General features: G+C 35.5%; 1 protein-coding gene across 2 annotated transcripts in view; it reads left to right on the top strand.

The window, feature by feature from the left end:
• Nucleotides 1-21,302, top strand: part of syt7b (synaptotagmin VIIb) — a 92,068-nt gene that overhangs the window by 33,170 nt on the left and 37,596 nt on the right. Inside the window, exons 3-7 of one of the 2 annotated variants that reach the window (XM_058078754.1) lie at nt 135-238; nt 6,190-6,269; nt 6,543-6,677; nt 12,270-12,464; nt 19,033-19,380. In XM_058078754.1, the coding sequence (XP_057934737.1) occupies nt 135-238; nt 6,190-6,269; nt 6,543-6,677; nt 12,270-12,464; nt 19,033-19,380 (862 nt within the window). The remainder of the gene's footprint in view (nt 1-134; nt 239-6,189; nt 6,270-6,542; nt 6,678-12,269; nt 12,465-19,032; nt 19,381-21,302) is intronic. The other variant, XM_058078755.1, reaches the window with a different exon arrangement.

Here is a 21,302-nt window from a genome sequence, read left to right as displayed (position 1 = left end):
TCCCCCCCCGAGTACGACACCACGCAGCTTTTGTCACACTCGTTACTTGGTTCATCCAACAAGAATACAAAAGCAAGGATGTTTCTGCTCTGATCCTCCACTAATACTCTCGTCTTTGTGTGTCTTCCTCTCAGGTTCCGTGTCTCTCAGTGTATTCCTGGTGTCTTTGGCGTTCATAGTCTGTACCCTTTGGCTCGTTGCTCTATGTGGTGTCTGCACGTGGTGTCAGCGTAAACTGGTAAGTGACCGTACGCATGTCAAACGCGGAATAAATTCATTTCCGCAATATACTTCAGGATTCAATATTAACATTTTATGTTTACACATAAAAATACTTTTTTAAAAAATTACCCCAATTTAAAATTAATAATTAAATTAATAATTAATATTTTTAGTTTTAATGTAATAATTTAGTTAATTTAATTTTAATTTAAAAAATCTTAATAGATAATATTTTTGAATTTACTGACTTTCTAAACAGGGGTTTTAACATAAGACATTATCTTAATGTAAAAATAATTTTAAAAATAACTAAAAATTAATAATTAAATTAAACATAATTTTTAATTTAATTTTAATTTAATAATTTAATTAATAATTTAATTTAAATAATTTAAAAAATCTTAATACATAATATTTTTGTATTTTCCGACTTTCTGAATAGGGGTTTTAACATTATTAGACATTATCTTAATGTAAAAATAATTTTTAAAATAATTAAAAATTAATAATTAAAATAAACATAATTTTTAATTTAATTTTAATTTAATAATTTAATTAATAATTTAATTTAAATAATTTAAAAAATCTTAATACATAATATTTTTGTATTTTCCGACTTTCTGAATAGGGGTTTTAGCATTATTAGACATTATCTTAATGTAAAAATAATTTTTAAAATAATTAAAAATTAATAATTAAATTAAACATTATTTTTAATTTTAATTTAATAATTTAATTAATCATTTAATTTAAATAATTTAAAAAAATCTTAATACATAATCTTTTTGTATTTTCCGACTTTCTGAATAGGGGTTTTAACATTATTAGACATTATCTTAATGTAAAAGTAATTTTAAAAATAATTTAAAATTAATAATGAAATGAATAATTAATATTTTTAATTGAATTTTAATATAATAATTTAATTAATAATTTAATTTTGTATTTTAATACGTTTTGACTAATACTAGACCATTACAATTACCATTGTTTACATCACATGCACGGCTCTGAGGCTGTAAGGACTCGAGACACACGCTTCTAGTGAGCTAACCTGAAGCCAAAAGTTTACCACTTCCACACACGATGAGAGGAGAACTTTTTTTTTCATTCTATTATGTCTTCATGCAGTGTTAATGTAATGTAAGCTAATGTTTTTTTTGTCACGACTCCTGCCTAGCGACTGAAATACTACATATGCCTTGTATTTTAATATTTTTTGACTAATACTAGACCATAGTCTATCATTTATGAAGTAATTATGTTCTGAGAAACGCTAAATTTTGAGGGAGCGATAATGCATTTTGTGTTGAGTTGTTGTCATTTTGACGAAAATTTATATTCTTTGATCTAAGTCTAAGGGCGGGGTCAAACCCGTTTTCACACCACTGCACATTTGGTGTTCCAAAGCAAAAGCAGCTTTTTTTTTTCCAGTCTAGCGAAGGTAAGATGACTTTAGTATTTAACATTTAGTGGCCTTCTGTGTTCTTTTCTTTACTTTGGCGACTGGCATTGAACCGTGCTCATGTGGGTGGTCATGTTCCATGATGATTTCCGTGACCTTGGATTCAATGTGTTCACCCAATGTTTACACGGCCGTGTTGGCGCCGTACGGCGCGAGCCTCTGAGAGGCTTGCATATTCAGCCATGACGGTGAATGCGGGCTGCAACTTTTAGAAAACACGGCTTTTGTGAGATGAAGAGATTGACTCTTTTTCATCACAAAAGATGGATTAAAGTAAACTATGTTAAATGTTGCTTAATGTTCTTATCAATTACAGTAAAAGCATTAGAGATGATTCACTTGTTAGGTAATAATACTCCCCCCAGGAGGATTTGGAGGACTTTATCCAGCTCAGAAAATGGAAACATTTTCTCATGTTTCAACTTGTTAAAGATGATAAATATTAATATGTGAAATAATTACAAATGATCTAAATAAAAATGAATAAAATCAATATTCATATTCTACCGCCGGGGTGCTGGAGCCTATCCCCGCCTAGCCTAGCTGTCTTTGGGCAAGAGGCGGGGTACCCTCTGGACTGGTGGCCAGCCAATCACAGGGCACATATAGACAAACAACCATTCACACTCATGCTAACAATGGCTAAAAATGCTGCTCTGCCAATGTTAACATGCTAGCAATACTAACATTAGCATGCAAACACATAACATAATAGTGCCAATGTTTTTAAAAAAAAGCTATGTTAGCATGCTAACACTGAACATTATAGTGCTAAGTCTAAGTTAGCATGCTAACACCGAACATAATAGTACTAAGTGCCTACCTATGAAAATGGCTAAAAATGCTATAATGCTAATGTTAAGATGCTAGCAATACTAACATTAGCATGCAAACACTTAACATAATAGTGCCAATTTTTTATGTGTTGATTAAAAAATGCTATTGTGCTAATGTTAGCATGCTAACACCGAAGATGATAGTGCTAAGTTTTTAAATAAATGTCTACCTATGAAAATGGTTAAAAATGCTACTATGTCAATGTTAACATGCTAGCAATACTAACATTAGCATGCAAACACATAACATTCATTCGTTTTCTACCGCTGGAGCCTATCCCAGCTGTCTTCGGGCGAGAGGCAGGGTACACCCTGGACTGGTGGCTAGCCAATCACAGGACACATATAGACAACCATTCACACTAATGCTAACATGCTAACAATGGCTAAAAATGCTACTCTGCCAATGTTAACATGCTAGCAATACTAACATTAGCATGCAAACACATATGTTGATGTTTGCATGCTAACACCGAACATGACAGTGCTAAGTGTCTACCTATGAAAATGGCTAAAAATGCAATAATGCTAATGTTTAGATGCTAGCAATACTAACATTAGCATGCAAACACTTAACATAATAGTGCCAATTTTTTGTGTTGATAAAAAAATGCTATTGTGCTAATGTTAGCATGCTAACACCGACCATGATAGTGCTAAGTCTAAGTTAGCATGCTAACACCGAACATGATAGTGCTAAGTGTCTGCCTATGAAAATGGCTAAAAATGCTATAATGCTAATGTTAAGATGCTAGCAATACTAACATTAGCATGCAAACACATAACATAATAGTGCCATTTTTTAATATGATTTAAAAAATGCTATTGTGCTAATGTTAGCATGCCATTCATACTCATGCTAACATGCTAACAATGAGCATGATAGTGCTAAGTCTTTATAAATTAAAACAGACTGTTCTGGAAATACAGCTGGAATAGATTCTGGAAGATCTAGAAAGTTTTCTGTGTGGGTTATTGCGTCTAGCTGCTCTATCGGAGTCCATATAATTCAATACAAAGGGCATAGCATGTAGCATAGCAATATACCTAGCTAAGTAGCTAGCTTTCAGTTCATTCATTCTAAACCTAAGAATGAGTGAGGAAGGACAAAATAAGCAGCCCTAAAAAGTACCACTTCCACACTGACTTTTTCCACTGATATACAAAGCTTTGTATATATTTACATGCCTTGCCAAGTGGCATCTTTTTTCATGTTTTCACCATGTGACCCTCGGTGTTTTGGAGTTTTACCGTACAATTCAGTCTCCCGCCGAGCTGCCGGGAAAGATCATTCCCACAACGTCGTATTCCGAAACGCAAGACTAACACCGTTATCGCTAACAGTCAGTTGTGTGACAACCATGATGGCAGCCGGGCTTATGAGAATACTTCAGAGTGTGGGGGGGGGGGGGGCATGGCCTCACTCACCAGTTTATCTCATGTGGCATCCTTGATTTCCTTTTGAAATGTCACTTCCAACGTATCCGGGTTCAAACGTTCCCGTTTTCATGCCGGCGTACTGACTTCCTCTTGGTTTTTTTTTTTTCCGTATCCTCCCACATTCTTTCAAACATCGTCCCGTCTCCAGGCTTTCATGCACGCTCCTGAAAATTTCACGATGCCGTTTAATGATAGATGAGCTGCATTGAATCGTACGCTCCTGTGACTTGTGGGAATCTATTCCGCCGCGGAATCAAACCTTTTTTTTTTTCCAATGTTTACCCACCTTAGGAAGGTGATGGCGTTTTTATGTTGCCGCCACGCTGATGGAAATCTGTGCAGATGCATCATGATGAAAAATAGTGTATTGTACACGCATGAACCCTGCAGAAATATGTATAAATACCGTGTACAAATCGGGTTATAGTATCACTTCATAATCATAGTATTCATATCTGCAGAAATACTGAGAAACAAGCCTTCACAATAGTACATATACATGTATTATTTATAAAGTATCATTTAATGACCGATTACTTTTCTGTAGGCTAAACTGTAGTTAGCACACCTGGCGCTAAGCAGGAATCGAACAAATTAGGATTTGACTAAGTGTACCTGTTGACATAACATTACTACAACCGCATCACTACTATCAGGAGAACCAGAGTAAAAGAGCAGAGGGAGCCACCTGGTGTGCCCCAGCAAGGTGCACTATATTCGGACACGTGCTCCAAGTTAGCCGGTGGTCCGCTATGGAGGTCAGGAGAACCGGAAGTTACAGTACTAAATACTACAAAACGTTAAAAAAAAAAATTAAGTAATAAATAAATGACCTGCAAAAAATGTGACTTAGTAATAAATAAATTAGTAATGAATAAATTGTTGTAAAATAAATTAAGTAATAAATGAATGACCTGCAAAAATGTGACTTAGCAATAAATAAATTAGTAATAAAATAAATTGTTATAAAATAAATTAAGTAATAAATAAATGACCTGCAAAAAATGTGACTTAGTAATAAATAAATTGTTATAAAATAAATAATAAATAATAAAATAAATAAAGCAATAAATAACCTGCAAAAAATGCGACTTAGTAATAAATTGTTATAAAATAAATAAAGTAATAAACAAATTACCTGCAAAAATTGTAACTTAGTAATAAATAAATTTAGTAATGAATAAATTGTTATAAAATAAATAATAAATAATAAAATAAATAAAGCAATAAATAAATTGCCTGCAAAAAATGCAACTTAGTAATAAATTAATTAGTGGCAAATAAATTGTTATAAAATAAATAAAGTAATAAATAAATTGCCTGCAAAAAATGCGACTTCGTAATAAATAAATTAGTAATAAATAAATTGTTATAAAATAAATAATAAAATAAATGAAGCAATAAATAACCTGAAAAAAATGCGACTTAGTAATAAATAAATTAGTAATAAATAAATTGTTATAAAATAATAAAGTAATAAATAAATTACCTGCAAAAAATGTGACTTTAATACTAAGTAATACTTAGCAAAACTACAATAGTAAAACTATGTTAGCATGCTAACACCGAACATGATAGTGCTAAGTGTCTACCTATGAAAATGGCTAAAAATGCTATAATGCTAATGTTAAGATGCTAGCAGTACTAACATAATGCTAATGTTAAGATGCTAGCAGTACTAACATTAGCATGCTAATGTTAAGATGCTAGCAGTACTAACATTAGCATGCTAATGTTAAGATGCTAGCAGTACTAACATTAGCATGCAAACACTTAATATGCAAAACACATAATAGTGCCGATTTTTTATGTGTTGATAAAAAAATGCTATTGTGCTAATGTTAGCATGCTGGATACAGCTGGAATAGATTTTGAAAGATCTAGAAAGTTTTCTGTGTGGGTTATTGCGTCTCGCTGCTCTATCCAGTCCATAATTCAACACAAAGGGCATAGCATATAGCATCGCAATATACCTAGCTAAGTAGCTAACCTTCAGTTTATTTATTCTAAACCTAAGAATGAGCGAGGAAGGACAAAATAAGCAGCCCTAAAAAAAGTACCACTTCCACACTGACTTTTTCACTGATATACACATAATAGTGGCAATTTTTTTATGTGCTGATAAAAAAAATGCTATTGTGCTAACATGATAGTGCTACCTATGACAAAATGGCTAAAAATGCTACAATGCTACAACAGATATCATCTGATGTACTCTTTCCACAGGGGAAGAGAAATAAACCCGGGGTGGAGGCCGCCAACTCTCCCGAGTCTGTTCGAGGTCGAGGGGAAAATAAAGCCATCAAGTAGGTGACGTGGGGGGGTCGGGGGTGGGGGGGGGGGGGATCTTAAGATGGGGATGTGTTGAAAGTGATCTACGGTGCGGTATCACATTTAACAAGTTGAAAGCTAATCTTTTAGCGCCCTATGCGGAACAGCATGTCCATATTTCTTCCTTATCAAATGCAAATTGTGGAATCTGAGGAATCTATGGCCGTCCTCACGCTAGTGAAGGATGAATGTGTATCTTTGTGTTGAATAAACGGTCCTTGTCGCTGTCTCTCTCTCTCTGACCGCAGTGAGCTAGACAGAGACTTTTGGAATAACAACGACAGCAGCAATGTGCAGCAGAGATGGAGCTCCTACCCGCCCAAGGAGTTTCTCTTAAACATGTCTCCCTACGCCCCCTACGGGGACCCCCGACTAACACCCAAGTGAGTCTCAGACCGAGATGGTGAGTTTTGTATAATCTGGGTCGGACTCAACAGAAAAGTACAGTATTTTCTGGACGATAAGTCGCTCCGGAGTATAAGTCGCACAAGGCTAAAAATGCATAGTTAGGTAGGAAAAAAACATACATAAGTCGCATTTTTTGCGGGTAATTTATTTATTAATTTATTTTATTATTATTTATTTTCTAACAATTTATTTATTACTAATTTATTTATTACCAAGTTGCATTTTATTAATAATAATAATTAAAAGTAATTAATTAATTTATGTATTATTTATTTTATAACAATTTATTTATTACTAATTTATTCATTACTAAGTTGCACTTTTTTGCAGGTAATTTATTTACTATATTTTATTATTTATTTTATAACAATTTATTTATTACTAATTTATTCATTACTAAGTCACACTATTTTGCAGGTGATTTATTTACTATATTTTATTGTTTATTTTATAACAATTTATTTATTACAAATTTATTTATCACTAAGTCGCATTTTTTTGCAGGTAATTTATTTATGACTATATTTTATTATTCATTACTTCATAATTTATTTATTACTAATTTATTTATTACTAAGTCGCATTTTTGCAGGTAATTTAGTTGTTTATTTCTTATGTATTTTATTATTTTATTATTTTATAACAATTTATTTATTACAAATTTATTTATCACTAAGTCGCATTTTTTTGCAGGTAATTTATTTATGACTATATTTTATTATTCATTACTTCATAACAGTTTATTTATTACTAATTTATTTATTACTAAGTCGCATTTTTGCAGGTAATTTAGTTGTTTATTTCTTATGTATTTTATTATTTTATTATTTTATAACAATTTATTTATTTCTAAGTCGCATTTTTTGCAGGTAATTTATTTATTACTTTATTTATTTTATAACAATTTATTTATTACTAAGTCACAGTTTTTGCAGGTAATTTATTTATTACTTTATGTATTTTATTATTTTATAACAATTTATTTATTACAAATTTATTTATTACTAAGTCACATTTTTGTAGGTAATTTATTTATTACTGTATTTTATTATTCATTATTTATTTCATGACAATTTACTTATTACTAATTTATTTATTACTAAGTCACATTTTTTGCAGGTAATTTATTTATTACATTATTTATTTTATAACAATTTATTTAGTACTAAGTGATAAGTTGCAGGAACAGCCAACCGGTATGAATGTGAGTGTGAATGGTTGTTTGCCTATATGTGACCTGTGATTGGCTGGCTCGCCCGGAGACGGCTGGGATTGGCTCGCGGTAGAAAATGAATGAATAAATGTTCTGGAAGCATTTTTGCTTATGAACAAGATCTCGCGAGTTTAAAACCCCACAAGATCCTTAGTGCTCATGGGCACTAGGCCTGGGACGATAAATAAATTAATTAATCGCAAATAACTGATTGGAATTGGGAGAGCAGAGAGCATATCTAGGCCTACAAACGCACGCCCATATAAGGAAGCCTGCCTATTTGTGACATCACAAATCTCCACTTTTATAACAGCCTCTGAAAACGAGCTTTTTGATCCATCTTAAACTTAATTACGAAACTCATTATCTGAATCTTTGGCATCGTTTAACACGATAATATAATATTTTGACGACATTTATAGGTCGGAAAAGTGGGAAAAATCTCCGGTAATCCTCATGTTTTTCCCATTCAGGCATGTCCGCAATGTGATGGTGTTTAGTATGCGCTGCTGGCCGTGCGGCTCCTGATAGAGATGTGCACAACCATCCCTAATATTCCGGAGGATTCCCGGACTGCCCTCATATTGGGAGAAATTACAACTGCCATTTCGAATCATCCGCATGTTTTTTTTTTTATATTTCTGGAATTGGTAAAAAAAAAACAAAAAAAAAACGAGGCTCTAAATTGTGACTATATCGATGTTGACATGTCATCGAGACGGATCATGATGGCGGAGGAATTAACTTTTGCACGTAAAGTGCGAAAAGCTTTGATTTGACCCGTTCTTTACAGCGCCGCTAGCCTCATTAGACCCCCTTTTTACCGTCATGTGACCGGTTACCATGGTGACAGACCACCCGACAGAGCCGTTCTCTTGTCTTTTTCACTCCAACACCCCGAGGTCTTTCTTTGTGTACTTTTGTCACAGTTGTGTTTTTTTTTTTTTTGTCGACCGTACACTTATCACCCCCCCCCCCCCCCCCCCCACCCTTTACGTTCATTAGTGGGGGAGTTAGAACTCCCCACTTTGTCTTTATACTGGGTCAGGCAAAATGATCTGAGACATATGTAGCTTAAATAAAAGGCAAATAAAGTAAAACTAAAAAAAAAAGTGTTTTTATTTTTGAAAAGTACATATAATTATATTAGAAAGAATAATATAATATTATAAAGAAACAATGCAATATGGCATTATTTGTACTTTTTCAAAATGAACACTTTATTTTTGTTTCTTTACTTTATTTGCCTTTTATTTAACCTACAAACGTGTAAGATCATTTTGCCCGACCCTGTATATACAGTATATATATACAGTATATATACAGTATATATATACAGTATATATATACAGTATTATATGGAAGCCCGTTTCCGCCACTGAAAAAAAAAATGATCCCAATGGTAAGTCGAAATAATAAGATATAAAGTCGAAATTTTGAGATAAAAAGTTGAACTTACGAAAAAGTCAAAATTACAAGATAGAAAGATCAAAATTACAAGATAAAAAGTCGAAATTCTGAGATAAAAAGTTCAAATTACGAGCGTCAAAATTACAAGATAAAAAGTTGAAATTTTGAGATTAAGTAAACTTTTTATCCTGTAACTTGGACTTTTTATCTCGTAATTTTGACTTTTTATCTTGTAATTTTTACTCTTTATCTCGTAATTTTGACTTTCTCGTAATTTTGACTTTATATCTCGTAATTTTGACTTTATATCTCGTAATTTTGACTTTCTCGTAATTTTGACTTTCTCGTAATTTTGACTTTCTCGTAAATCTGACTTTCTCGTAATTTTGACTTTCTCGTAATTTTGACTTTCTCGTAATTTTGATTTTCTCGTAATTTTGACTTTGTTTCTCGTAATTTTGACTTTCTCGTAAATCTGACTTTCTCGTAATTTTGACTTTCTCGTAATTTCGACTTTCTCGTAATTTCGACTTTCTCGTAATTTCGACTTTGTATCTTGTAATTTTGACTTTGTATCATGTAATTTTGACTTTCTATCTCGTAATTTTGACTTTATATCTGATAATTTTGACTTTATGTCTCGTAATTTTGACTTTCTCGTAATTTTGACTTTCTCGTAATTTTGACTTTGTATCTGGCAATTCCGACTTTCTCGTAATTTCGACTTTCTATCTCATAAATTTGACTTTATATCTCGTAATTTTGACTTTCTCGTAATTTTGACTTTCTCGTAATTTTGACTTTGTATCTCATAATTTCGACTTTGTATCTTGTAATTTCGACTTTCTATCTTGTAATTTTGATTTACCATTGGGATCATTTTTTTTTCAGTGGTGGAAACGAGCTTCCATAGTATAATATTGGGGATGTCCAATAATATTGTCACCGTTCTCATCAGGTGAGTCAACCACTCCAACGGTTACTCCACAGATGGATATTTTTACTGTCAAATAATAATAATAACTCTAGAGTCGTTTATGCATGATTTGGTTATTACAATAATTGAGCACTTTGCGCCAGAAGCTGATGTTGATGTCGCATTAGCAATTAGCCTAAATTGTACATCAAGGAAAGCACACGGGTGTTACTCCACTCCAACGTCGTGATGACAAGGTCATGACTCGACAAAAATCTTTTATTTGTTCAAAGCCGCGCATAAAAATGATTCTTTATCAAAAGTCTGCAAGATACAGAAGGTCCGTTTTTTTATCCACAGCACACGGCAGTTCTTCTCAGTTCTCATGAGAACACGTTTTATTGATACAGTTACTCCAATATTAGCAGCATTTTTTGGCTGATGGTGCAGGACACGCATGGGGGAAATTGCCTTCCATATTAGAACAGTAAAAGTTGAGAAAGTAGTTCAGTGTTTCGCCGAGCTCATCTATTTTACCTCCATTCCGCTTCTTCGTCCTGGTTTAGGTCCGTCCTGGTTTAGGTCCGTCCTTGTGACTTTAAAGGGTCCCTGACAAGATTCGTCAACCATACAGTATATTGTTTGTCATTATTTTCTGCGTTATTAGATTTTTGAAAGCAAACAGTAATTCAAAAATAAATATAAAAAATATAAATAAATATTCAAAATATTGCTTGTCATTATTTTCTGCATTAATGAGTTTTTGAAAGCAAACAATAATTAAAAAATAAATATAAAAAATATAAATCAAAATAAATAAATATATAAAATATTGCTTGTCATTATTTTCAACATTATTGGATTTTTGAAAGCAAACAGTAATTAATAAATAAATATAAAAATATAAATAACAACAAATTAATATATAAAATATTGCTTGTCATTATTTTCTGCATTAATGGATTTTTGAAAGCAAACAGTAATTCAAAAATAAATATGTAAAATGTAAATAATAATAATAAATATATAAAATATTGCTTGTCATTATTTTCTGCATTATTGGATCTTTGAAAGCAAACAGTAATTAATAAATAAATATAAAAAATCTAAAAATATATAAAAAACAACAAATAAATATATAAAATATTGCTTGTCATTATTTTCTGCATTATTAGATTTTTTAAAGCAAACAGTAATTCAAAAATAAATATAAAAAATATAAATAAAAAATAAATAAATATATAAAATATTGCTTGTCATTATTTTCTGCATTATTGGATTTTTTTAAAGCAAACAGTAATTAAAAAATAAATATAAAAAATATAACAACAAATAAATGTATAAAATATTGCTTGTCATTATTTTCTGCATTATTGGATTTTTGAAAGCAAACAGTAATCAATAAATAAATATAAAAAATATGAAAAATAAAAAAATATATATATAAAATATTGCTTGTCATTATTTTCTGCATTATTAGATTTTTGAAAGCAAACAGTAATTTAAAAAAAATATATATATATATATAAATAAATATATAAAATATTGCTTGTCATTATTTTCTGCATTATTGGATTTTTGAAATCAAACAGTAATAAAAAAATATAAAAAATCAATAAAAATAAATATATAAAATATAAATAAAATAAATAAATAGAATTTTTTTTTTTTATAAAAAAAAATAAAAATATATTAATGTTCATGCCCCCGCACCCATGTCCAGACGTGACGTCATCCGGGTGGCGCTTCTCGGATGTAGAAGGTTGACTTGATTCAGTGTATATTTTTCAAAATAGCAGTCATGCCGAAATGTCGTGTTGCTGCTGGATGTTCATACTTAACACAGTGATACTGTACGTTTGTGTTCTTTTGACTGCGACGAAAGAACGCCTTCACAAGAACCAATAATTAGGAGCGATTAACAGTTGGATTGATAACACTTGCTCTCCAACCTTGTCCGTCCACCGTTGGTCCGTCTTTCGTCTTTGTATCCTTTCCTGGTCCCTCCCTGGTGTGTGTCCGTCTCAGTGGGGCTGTGGATAAGTGTGGGCAGGGCAGAGCTGGACCCTCGCCGGGGGCCAGCAACAGCACGGTCGGGGCAGGGACAGGGGCGGGGCCCAGTCGCAGTGACAGCGTTCGGAGCATGGTGACCGGTGGCAGCAAGGCCGGGCGCTGGCAGACGGTCCAGAGCCACATGCATGCAGGAGGCCTGCGGTTTAGCAAGTGAGTCCTGCAGGGGGATGGGGGATGGGGGGGTGCATGCTTTGGAGGTGGGGGTGGGGACTGTTATGAAATGTTGTCGTCATCGTTCAACATAACTGAACACAACATGCGATTTTTTAACAACTGCAATCAAGCGTTTGTGCTAACTTGCAATGAGTCTCTGGCCTATGTTGACCCATATTCTAGTGTTCGAACCCGTAACACTTAAATATTTCAGATCATCAAAAAAATTTAAATATTAGTCGATGACAACACAACTGAACGCAAAATGCTATTTTTAACAACTGCATTCAAGCGTTTGTGCTAACTTGCAATGAGTCTCTTCCAGCGCTGGGGAGGAATGTTGGCCCATATTTTGTAAAGGTTCAGTGAAAAAGTGATGCCCCCCCCTGAAGCTAATAAGTGGTTGTGCCACCCTTAGCAGCAACAACTGCAATCAAGCGTTTATGCTAACTTGCAATGAGTCTCTTCCAGCGCTGTGGAGGAATGTTGGCCCATATTTTGTAAAGGTTAAGTGAAAAAGTGATGCCCCCCCTGAAGTGGTTGTGCCACCCTTAGCAGCAACAACTGCAATCAAGCGTTTGTGCTAACTTGCAATGAGTCTCTTCCAGCGCTGTGGAGGAATGTTGGCCCCACTCATCTTTGCGGAATTGTTGTCATTCAGCCACATTGGAGGCTTTTTTAAGGTCACGTCACAGCATCTCAATAGGATTCAGGTCAGGACTTGGACTAGGGCACCGTTATTGTGGGGTCTTTTGTGACTTTTTGGATGAGTCGTCGCTGCGCTCTTGGGGTCATTTTTTTGGTTGACCGGACACTCCTGGGAAGGTTCGGCACTCTTTTATGTTTTTGTGGATTTGTGGATAATGACTCTCACTGTGGTTTGCTGGAGTCCCAAAGCTTTACAAAAGGCTTTATAACTTTTTCCACTCTGATAGATCTCAATTCATCTTATTTTTTAAGAGTTTTAAGAGGGACATGTTTTCCACAGAGGGACATGTAGGTTTGAATTTTTTTTCATAACTTTTTTTATTTCATAACTGAATTTTGTGACTCTCACTGTGGTTTGCTGGAGTCCCAAAGCTTTAGAAACGGCTTTATAACTTTTTCCACTCTGATAGATCTCAATTAATCTTATTTTTTTAAGAGTTTTAAGAGTTTTCCACACAGGTTTGAATTTTTTTTCATAACTTTTTTTATTTCATAACTGAATTTTGTGACTCTCACTGTGGTTTGCTGGAGTCCCAAAGCTTTAGAAACGGCTTTATAACCTTTTTCACTCTGATCGATCAATTAATCTTATTTTTTAAGAGTTTTAAGAGGGACATGTAGGTTTGAATTTTTTTTCATAACTTTTTTTTATTTCATAGCTGAATTTTGTGACTCTCACTGTGGTTTGCTGGAGTCCAAAAGCTTTAGAAACGGCTTTATAACCTTTTTCCACTCTGATAGATCTCAATTAATCTTATTTTTTAAGAGTTTTAAGAGGGACATGTAGGTTTGAATTTTTTTCATAACTTTTTTTTTATTTCTCAACTGAATTTTGTGACTCTCACTGTGGTTTGCTGGAGTCCAAAAGCTTTAGAAACGGCTTTATAACATTTTCTTCTCTGATAGATCTCAATTAATCTTATTTTTTAAAGAGTTTTAAGAGTTTTCCACACAGGTTTGAATTTTTTTCATAACTTTTATTTCATAACTGAATTGTGACTCTCACTGTGGTTTGCTGGAGTCCCAAAGCTTTAGAAACGGCTTTATAACTTTTTCCACTCTGATAGATCTCAATTAATCTTATTTTTTTTAAGAGTTTTAAGAGTTTTCCACACAGGGACATGTAGGTTTGAATTTTTTTTCAATTTCAATTTCAATTTTTTTTCAAAAAAAAAAAATTTTTTTGAACTTTTTTATTTCATAACTGAATTTTGTGTTCAGTTGTGTTGACGAATATCTAAATATGAAACACTGCAGTTGAAAAAAAAATTTGACTGAATATTAGCTTCAATTTTTGATCTTTTTCCTAAAATAAATAAAAAATTTAACCAAATATAAATACTGTTTGCTTTAAAAAATGTCCAAAAAATTACAAACAATATATCACATATTTAAGCAAAGCTGATGAATCATATCAGGCACCCTTTAATGATTATTTTTATTAAAATATCATTTTGCAGAGACAGTAAAGAATACGTTTCCAGAGTCAGACTTCCAACCGGTGGCCATTAAAAACCACAGAAGAAGTCCTGAAAGTAAAGTGGGCTGCCTGGATCGCACCATTAACCGTTGGTTAAAACCTCTGAGTGCGGGGGAGTCCCGCGCACACACTTTACCTCCACCGTTCGATGCCAAACCCACGTGAACCCACGTTCGCACTGTTCCTGTACCGTTGCTAATTTAGCTCAGGCTGTGACAACGTCCCAGCTTTTCAGTGAAAACAGTAAAATCCTCGTAAAATAGTCGGTCTTGTTCATCGTTTTTAACTCAGCAGGACGGACGTTTTATGAGGTCGTTTACGCAAATGAAACGCTTTTCCTCAACATGGGGAATCCAGCTTGATTTTAATTGAAATCCGTCGTTTATCAGCGTCTGCAAAGAGAGCTCAGATGGTGCAAATTTGTTTTTGTAGCAATCAGTTTTCGAAATGCTAACTTATTCAGCTTTTTTTGACACGTTCAGAAAACATCACGCAGATTTTATCGAGTATGATTTGGATGTTTCTATGATTAGCGTCTATTGAGAGGTTCTGAGAGATTCCGTCAAGGGACTGTTTTATGCCTGTTCTTTGAGAGTAATGAGCGGTATTATTTGTAATGGTAATGGTTTAATTTCATTTGAACATGCATCAGATTACAATTGAATGCATCCCATAATCAGTTCCCAGTTCCACATGTCCAAAAGGAGTAGGAAGAAGCAAAGCTTATTAAATCCTACCCCTCCATCTGGTACTTTTACAATCAGTAATTGTTACTTTAGTTTAGTTTTTGTTTTTGTTTTTGTTTTTGTTTTTGTTTTTGTTTAGTTTAGTTTAGTTTAGTTTAGTTTAGTTTTAGTTTTAGTTTTAGTTTTAGTTTAGTTTTAGTTTAGTTTTAGTTTAGTTTGTTTTAGTTTAGTTTAGTTTTTGTTTTTGTTTTGTTTGTTTTAGTTTAGTTTTAGTTTGTTTTGTTTTGTTAGTTTAGTTTAGTTTGTTTTAGTTTAGTTTAGTTAAGTTTGTTTTAGTTTTAGTTTTGTTTTATTTTAGTTTCATTTTAGTTTCATTTTAGTTTAGTTTTAGTTTAATTTTAGTTTAGTTTTATTTTATTTTAGTTTAATTTTAGTTTAGTTTAGTTTAGTTTAATTTCAGTTTAGTTTAGTTTAGTTAAGTTTGTTTTAGTTTATTTTAGGTTTAGTTTAGTTTAGTTTAGTTTTGTTTGTTTTAGTTTTGTTTATTTTAGTTTGTTTTAGTTTTGTTTATTTTAGTTTGTTTTTGTTTTGTTTATTTTAGTTTGTTTTTGTTTTAGTTTAGTTTTAGTTTAGTTTTGGTTTAGTTTTGGTTTAGTTTTGGTTTAGTTTTGGTTTAGTTTTAGTTTAGTTTTAGTTTAGTTTTAGTTTAGTTTTAGTTTAGTTTTGTTTATTTTAGTTTAGTGTTTTACTTTTTTAATTAATTTTTATTTTTTGTCACATACCAAAGTCTGAGGTGATATGAGCATCCAATACCATAATGGGTACCATAGTAAGTGTCAATATAGTGATATATATAGCACATCATGACTGGTTCAAGACTCTTCATCCTTGTATTTAGCAAACATCAACTGCTTGTATTGTTTCTTCAATTGGCTCATCGTTGTGCATTGTTTGATTTCCTTACTCAATCCATTCCATAGTTTGATTCCACATACTGAAAGGCTATGGCTAGCATAACGTAATCCTAGCATATAAGTGTTTCCAATGTACTTCTTCCCTGAGATCATATTTCTTCTCTCTTGTAGAGAAGTATTGGATGACATTTTTAGCTAATTGCTTATTTTTAGCCTTATGCATTATTTTAGCTGTTTGAAGTATTTGTGATTTTATAAATAAGGAGTTAATATGTTCTCTGTAGGCGGCATTATGAATTATCCTTATTATTTGATAAAACTTCGCAGAGGTTCTCAACTGGTGGGTCGGGGGCCAAAAACTGTGCTTCCTTCCTGTGTATAGGTCCGGAAAAACAGGTTTTTAAGTTGTGTCGACTTGTCTTTTTTCAAGTATTTCTCACACAATGCTTATAAATCACATCACGGGGTCCTTGAACGCAACTATCTATACCAGCTGACCTGGCAACGCTTTCCTTGGGGCGCTCGTCTCCTGGCTCTCCGGCGGAGTTGGAGCCGAGTTAATTCCACAAAGCGCTTGCTAAACACAAGTTCAGACAGTAAATCCTCCCGCACTGCATAAGCTTTTTTTTTATTTTTTATTTACGCCTCCTTTTTTTCAAGTACAAGCTTAAATAAACGCATCACACGGCGGCGACCGATGGGGGAGGCGAGAAGCTGACGCGCAACACGAATTTAAGACCGGTAATTGGTGGACTTTCAGAATGGCGATGGAAGATAGAGACGGCGTGATGGCGGCCGGGAGGGTGGCGGGGAGCTCAGCGGCGTCGAGACGTGAAGGAGAGAAGAAGACAAAAGTGAATAAATGCAAAGTAGGTCAAAGACGCGTTAGGGAGCGAGATTAATCACTTTAGTGCTGCAGATGTACGCTTTTGTTTCGACACATGCCGGAGTACACTTCGTTCACGTCGGGATCTAATGAGATCTACTACAAAAAGCGGAATCAAACAACTTTGTGGTATCAAACATTTCAAAGAAAACTGCAGTTTTGGGAAGGATTTTACCCAGCATCCACAATCCTTATGAGACATGAACACATATTTTTGTTTTCTGTATGTTCTAAAAAGATAATAGACTACTCAATAGAGCCAGCCAATCACAGGGCACATATAGACAAACAACCATTCACACTCACATTCATACCTATGGACAATTTGGAGTCGCTAATTAACCTAGCATGTTTTAGCATGTAGTAGCTAGCCGGGTAGTCGCTAGCCGGGTAGTTGCTAGCCGGGTAGTTGCTAGCCGGCTAGTAGCTAGCCGGTTATTAGCTAACTGGCTAGTAGCTAGCCGGTGTGGTGTGGCTCCACACAGAGGGCTAGTAGTTAGCCGGGTAGTCACTAGCCGCCTAGTAGCTATCCAGGTAGTAGCTAGCCGGGTAGTCGCTAGCCGCCTAGTAGCTAGCCAGGTAGTAGCTTGCCGGGTAGTCGCTAGCTGGGTAATAGCGAACCAGGTAGTAGCTAGCCCGGTAGTAGCTAGCCGGGTAGTCGCTAGCCGCCTAGTCGCTAGCCAGGTAGTTGCTCGCCGGGTAGTTGCTAGCCGGGTAGTTGCTAGCCGGGTAGTTGCTAGCCGGCTAGTTGCTAGCCGGGTAGTCGCTAGCCGGATAGTAGCTAGCCGGGTAGTCGCTAGCCGGGTAGTCGCTAGCCCGGTAGTCGCTAGCCCGGTAGTCGCTAGCCCGGTAGTAGCTAGCCCGGTAGTAGCTAGCCCGGTAGTAGCTAGCCGGGTAGTAGTTAGCCGGTGTGGCGTGACAAGGTGGTTCAATCGGTGTAACAATGTTAATAACAATGTGAGTAGCTAGCCGGGTAGTCGCTAGCCGGCTAGTCGCTAGTCGGGTAGTCGCTAGCCGGCTAGTAGCTAGCCCAGCAGTAGCTAGCCGGCTAGTAGCTAGCCGGCGTGGCGTGGCAAGGTGGTTCAATCGGTGTAACAATGTTAATAACAATGTGAGTAGCTAGCCGGCTAGTAGCTAGTCGGGTAGTCGCTAGCCGGCTAGTAGCTAGCCCGGCAGTACCTAGCCGGGTAGTCGCGAGCCGGGTAGTCGCTAGCCGGGTAGTAGTGAACCGGGTAGTAGCGAACCAGGTAGTAGCCAGCTGGGTAGTCGCTAGCCCGGTAGTCACTAGCCGCCTAGTAGCTAGCCCGGTAGTATCTAGCCGGGTAGTAGTTAGCCGGTGTGGCATGGCAAGGAGGTTCAATCGGTGTAACAATGTTAATAACAATGTGAGTAGCTAGCCGGGTAGTCGCTAGCCCGGCTAGTAGCTAGCCCGGTAGTAGCAAGCCCGGTAGTAGCTCGCCGGCTAGTAGCTAGCCCGGTAGTAGCTAGCCGGCTAGTAGCTAGCCCGGTAGTAGCTAGCCGGCTAGTAGCTGGCCGGTGTGGCGTGGCAAGGTGGTTCAATCGGTGTAACAATGTTAATAACAATGGTAGCTGAGTCTTTTTTTATCTGTTTTTATATCTTTAGAACGCACAGGAAAGAGAGATGTTGATGTTTCACATCAGGATTGTGAATGATGAGTAAGGGTAAAAAAATTTTTTTTTAAAAAGCAGTTATGTGCTTTCACCGGAACACCGGAATTTTCAGTATCCACATGACAACCAAAGGGGGACATGACGATATGAATTTTGGAGAATATTGTCAAAATGTTTTCCCATAAATGTGCTAATATTTGTCATCATCTTCTACATATTTGATATTTACTCATCTTATGTCTCCTGTCTTTCTGCTCAGTTTTGGGGACGCGTCCCTCTCAACTACCTCCACCCTGGAGCACATCCCGTCCTCGGCTGTGGCGCGCCCCCGGCCCCTGGTCCGGCAGCAGAGCCTCCAGCAGCCCCTCACACACCAGCCCCCTCCGGGTCCTAACGACCCCCCTGTCACCTCGCAAAGCCTGGGCCAGCTGCACACAGGCCCAGGTGGTGGGGGCCACCGTGGGGGACCACGAGGGGTCCGGGGGAGTACGGCTGGGGCTTCCCGGTACAGAGGGGCGGGGGCGGGCCGGTCAAGGTCGAATCCAGGCAGCTGGGACCACATGATGGAACAGATCCGCCACAGGGGGCTGGACGTCAAGTCGTTCTTGTAAGTGAAGTACCGCTGATATTCTTATCATGAAAAAGTAAAAAATACTATGTATATGTTGTAGTAGAAATATTTTAGATTGAAAAATACTGAATAGATATGGAGTTGTCAGAAAAGTTTGGGGGGGGTGTCATCATCAAATTTAAATATTAATCACTGACAACACAACTAATTAAACATAACAGATTGAGATCTATCAGTGTGGAAAAGCCATTTCTAAAGCTTTGGGACTACAGCAAACCACAGTGAGAGCCAATATACACAAATGGCGAAAACGTGAAACAGTGGTGAACCTTCCCAGGAGTGGCCCGGGCCAACCAACCGCTTGATTGCAGTTGTTAAAAATGGCATTTTGTGTTCAGTTGTGTTGTCCTCAACCCCACCCCCCCACCCCATTTAAAATAATGGAGGAAGGGTTTGAACACTTTAACACTTAACATTTCCAAAATATGGGCCAACATTCCTCCACAGTGCTGGAAGAGACTCATTGCAAGTTAGCACAAACGCTTGATTGCAGTTGTTCAAAATCACATTTTGCGTTCAGTTGTGTTGTCACCAACTAATATTTACATTTGTTTGATGATCTGAAACATTTAAAATAATGGAGGAAGGGTTCAAACACTTTAACACTTAACGTTTACAAAATATGGGCCAACATTCCTCCACAGCGTTGGAAGAGACTCATTGCAAGTTAGTCAAAATAATGGAGGAAGGGGTCAAACACTTTAACACTGAACATTTACAAAATATGGGCCAACATTCCTCCACAGCGCTGGAAGAGACTCATTGCAAGTTAGTCAAAATAATGGAGGAAGGGTTCGAACACTTTAACACTTAACATTTATAGAATATGGGCCAACATTCCTCCACAGCGCTGGAAGAGACTCATTGCAAGTTAGCACAAACGCTTGATTGCAGTTGTTCGAACACTTTAACACTTAACATTTCCAAAATATGGGCCAACATTCCTCCACAGCGCTGGAAGAGACTCATTGCAAGTTAGCACAAACGCTTGATTGCAGTTGTTCAAAAATTTTGCATTCAGTTGTTTTGTCATCGACTAATATTTCCATTTGTTTGATGATCTGAGACATTTAAGTGTTACCGCAAAATAACGGAGGAAGGGTTCAAACACTTTAACACTTAACATTTCCAAAATATGGGCCATCATTCCTCCACAGCGCTGGAAGAGACTCATTGCAAGTTAGTCAAAATAATGGAGGAAGGGTTCAAACACTTTAACACTTAACATTTCCAAAATATGGGCCAACATTCCTCCACAGCGCTGGAAGAGACTCCATTGCAAGTTAGCACAAACGCTTGATTGCAGTTGTTCAAAATCGCATTTTGCGTTCAGTTGTGTTGTCATCGACTAATATTTACGTTTTTTTGATGATCTGAAACATTTAAGTGTTACAGAAAAATAGTGGAGGAAGGGTTCGAACACTTTAACACAACATTTATAGAATAACACTTAACATTTACAAAATATAGCGCTGGAAGAGACTCAGTGCAAGTTAGCACAAACGCTTGATTGCAGTTGTTAAAAATTGCATTTTGTGTTCAGTTGTGTCACGGAAAAATAATGGAGGAAGGGTTCAAACACTTTAACATTTACCAAATATGGGCCAACATTCCTCCACAGCGCTGGAAGCGACTCATTGCAAGTTAGCACAAACGCTTGATTGCAGTTTTTTTGCTATTAAGGGGAGCCCAACCACTTATTAGCTTTAGGGGGATCATTTTTGGAATTTTTTTCTTTCTTAATAATTCAAAAAAAACATAAAAATTTTATGTTGAGTTGTGTTGTCGTTGCATAATATTTACGTTTTTTGATGATTTTAAACATTTAAGTGTTACTGGAAAAAAAATAGGCAATCAGGCTGGCGGCAAACAACATCTGATTGACGGAATCAGGGAAT

Source organism: Doryrhamphus excisus, chromosome 7 (assembly GCF_030265055.1).
Source record: "Doryrhamphus excisus isolate RoL2022-K1 chromosome 7, RoL_Dexc_1.0, whole genome shotgun sequence".
NCBI classification, from domain to species: Eukaryota; Metazoa; Chordata; class Actinopteri; order Syngnathiformes; family Syngnathidae; genus Doryrhamphus; species Doryrhamphus excisus.
The sequence above is the reverse complement of the archived record's forward strand: the minus strand, read 5'-3'. Positions and strand labels throughout refer to the sequence as shown.